General features: G+C 29.7%; 1 protein-coding gene across 1 annotated transcript in view; it reads right to left on the minus strand.

Annotated features, from left to right (window-relative positions):
- The window catches only part of LOC106475473 (syntaxin-like), a 14776-nt gene that overhangs the window by 5513 nt on the left and 7693 nt on the right, over positions 1–1570 (minus strand). Inside the window, exon 4 of the mRNA XM_013936155.2 lies at positions 1208–1345. Coding sequence (XP_013791609.1) covers positions 1208–1345 — 138 coding nt within the window. The remainder of the gene's footprint in view (positions 1–1207; positions 1346–1570) is intronic.

The following is a 1570-nucleotide window of genomic DNA, read 5'->3' on the forward strand; positions in this document are numbered from 1 at the left end:
CATAGTTAGAATGCCAGAAAAACTGTGATAGTTATGGGACATTGTCTGCTTTTTGCATGTTATTATTCTATGTTCTTTGGTGCATTATTTAATTAAACAAAAATGCACTTAGTGCACCACTACCATTAGTATAAAAAAAGTAGAGTTATGTGTCATCGACAGTTTACAGCAAAATAAAAAAAAAAGTCCAGATAAATACTTATTATTATAAAAGCAACTAAAATGTAAAAATAGGAATCTCTTTACATTAGTTAAGGTTAGTTTAGGTAAAATAAATAATAATAATATAATAAAAAAATTTTCATGAGGTATACACATGAGCAACTCAGAGTAGCTTGTTGGTAATGTAATTTGATAGCATAATTTGAGCCCCACGTTCCCCACGTGATTTACAACTTATAACATTGCGAATAGTAGTTAGACACAGTTCAAAGGGCAATAAAACAAAAATTTTAAGTATAAATAGTTGTATATTGTTATGAGTTTAAAGCTACTTTCAATAAAGAAATATAGTTTCATGTTACAATTTGAAGACATTCTAGAAAGAAAAAGGGTAATTTAGATTTATTTAAATTTTTTTTGGTGGTTACAAGGTCAGTCAAATTACCAACCTTGTACACAGTTAGGGTGGAGAAAATAACAGAAAAAATATAAAGTTTTATTGAAAATAAATATTTGAAATGTAATTAGGAGGGTTTAGAAATTATGCAAATGAAAATTGAGATTTTTGGGATGACGAATAGTATGTTTAATCATAACATGAAAATCACCTTGTACTCGGACTAGTAATGAAACAGTCACGATATATTCACAAACAAATTTTCAGTAAAAATACTTCATTAAAAGATCAGATTTTTTGTGTACAAAAGACTAATGTTTCCCAAAAGTGTACCAAATTTTGTGAAGACACACATACTGTATTAAAAGTTATACTATAAATACTTAATGAGCGAAAGTGTGTATATGGACTCAGTATTTTATACAGAGCCATTGCGTTCTATGCGGAATACCATAGAATAAAAAATTTACATAAAATATGGTTAAATTTGCCCAATGTAGATACACTTTTATTCGTACATTAAATTGGCTAATGACTGGTACCAATTAATAATGGATTTTTTAAGTAAAATTAGTTAATCAATGCATTTTTTTAAATGCACATGTGGAGTTCTGAAAGAGGAAAATTGGAAAAATTATCATTCTCTACCTGATTTTCAATTAACATGGCCATGTCCAAGAACATGTCACGAAGCTCTCGAATGCTGCTTTCTAACTTAATAATATCATTGTGCCGAGCTTCAATATCTTCTAGGGTTTGTTTGGCTTGCTGCGTCTCCATGATGATCTTGATGGATATAATATAAAAATAATCAACTGTGCACCTGATATGAAAACTATAAAACATGTGTTACAAAATAACTGAAATTGGTATTGTCAGTGAAGGCTATTAGTGTTGGATGTTGTGTGGCTTTGGTATTTTCAGTGAAGACAATGGTGTTTGATGTTGTGTGGCTTTGGTATTGTCAGTTAAGACAATGGTGTTTGATGTTGTGTGGCTTTGGTATTGTCA

The sequence above is a fragment of the Limulus polyphemus genome, unplaced genomic scaffold (assembly GCF_000517525.1).
Source record: "Limulus polyphemus unplaced genomic scaffold, Limulus_polyphemus-2.1.2 Scaffold8635, whole genome shotgun sequence".
Taxonomy (NCBI): Eukaryota; Metazoa; Arthropoda; class Merostomata; order Xiphosura; family Limulidae; genus Limulus; species Limulus polyphemus.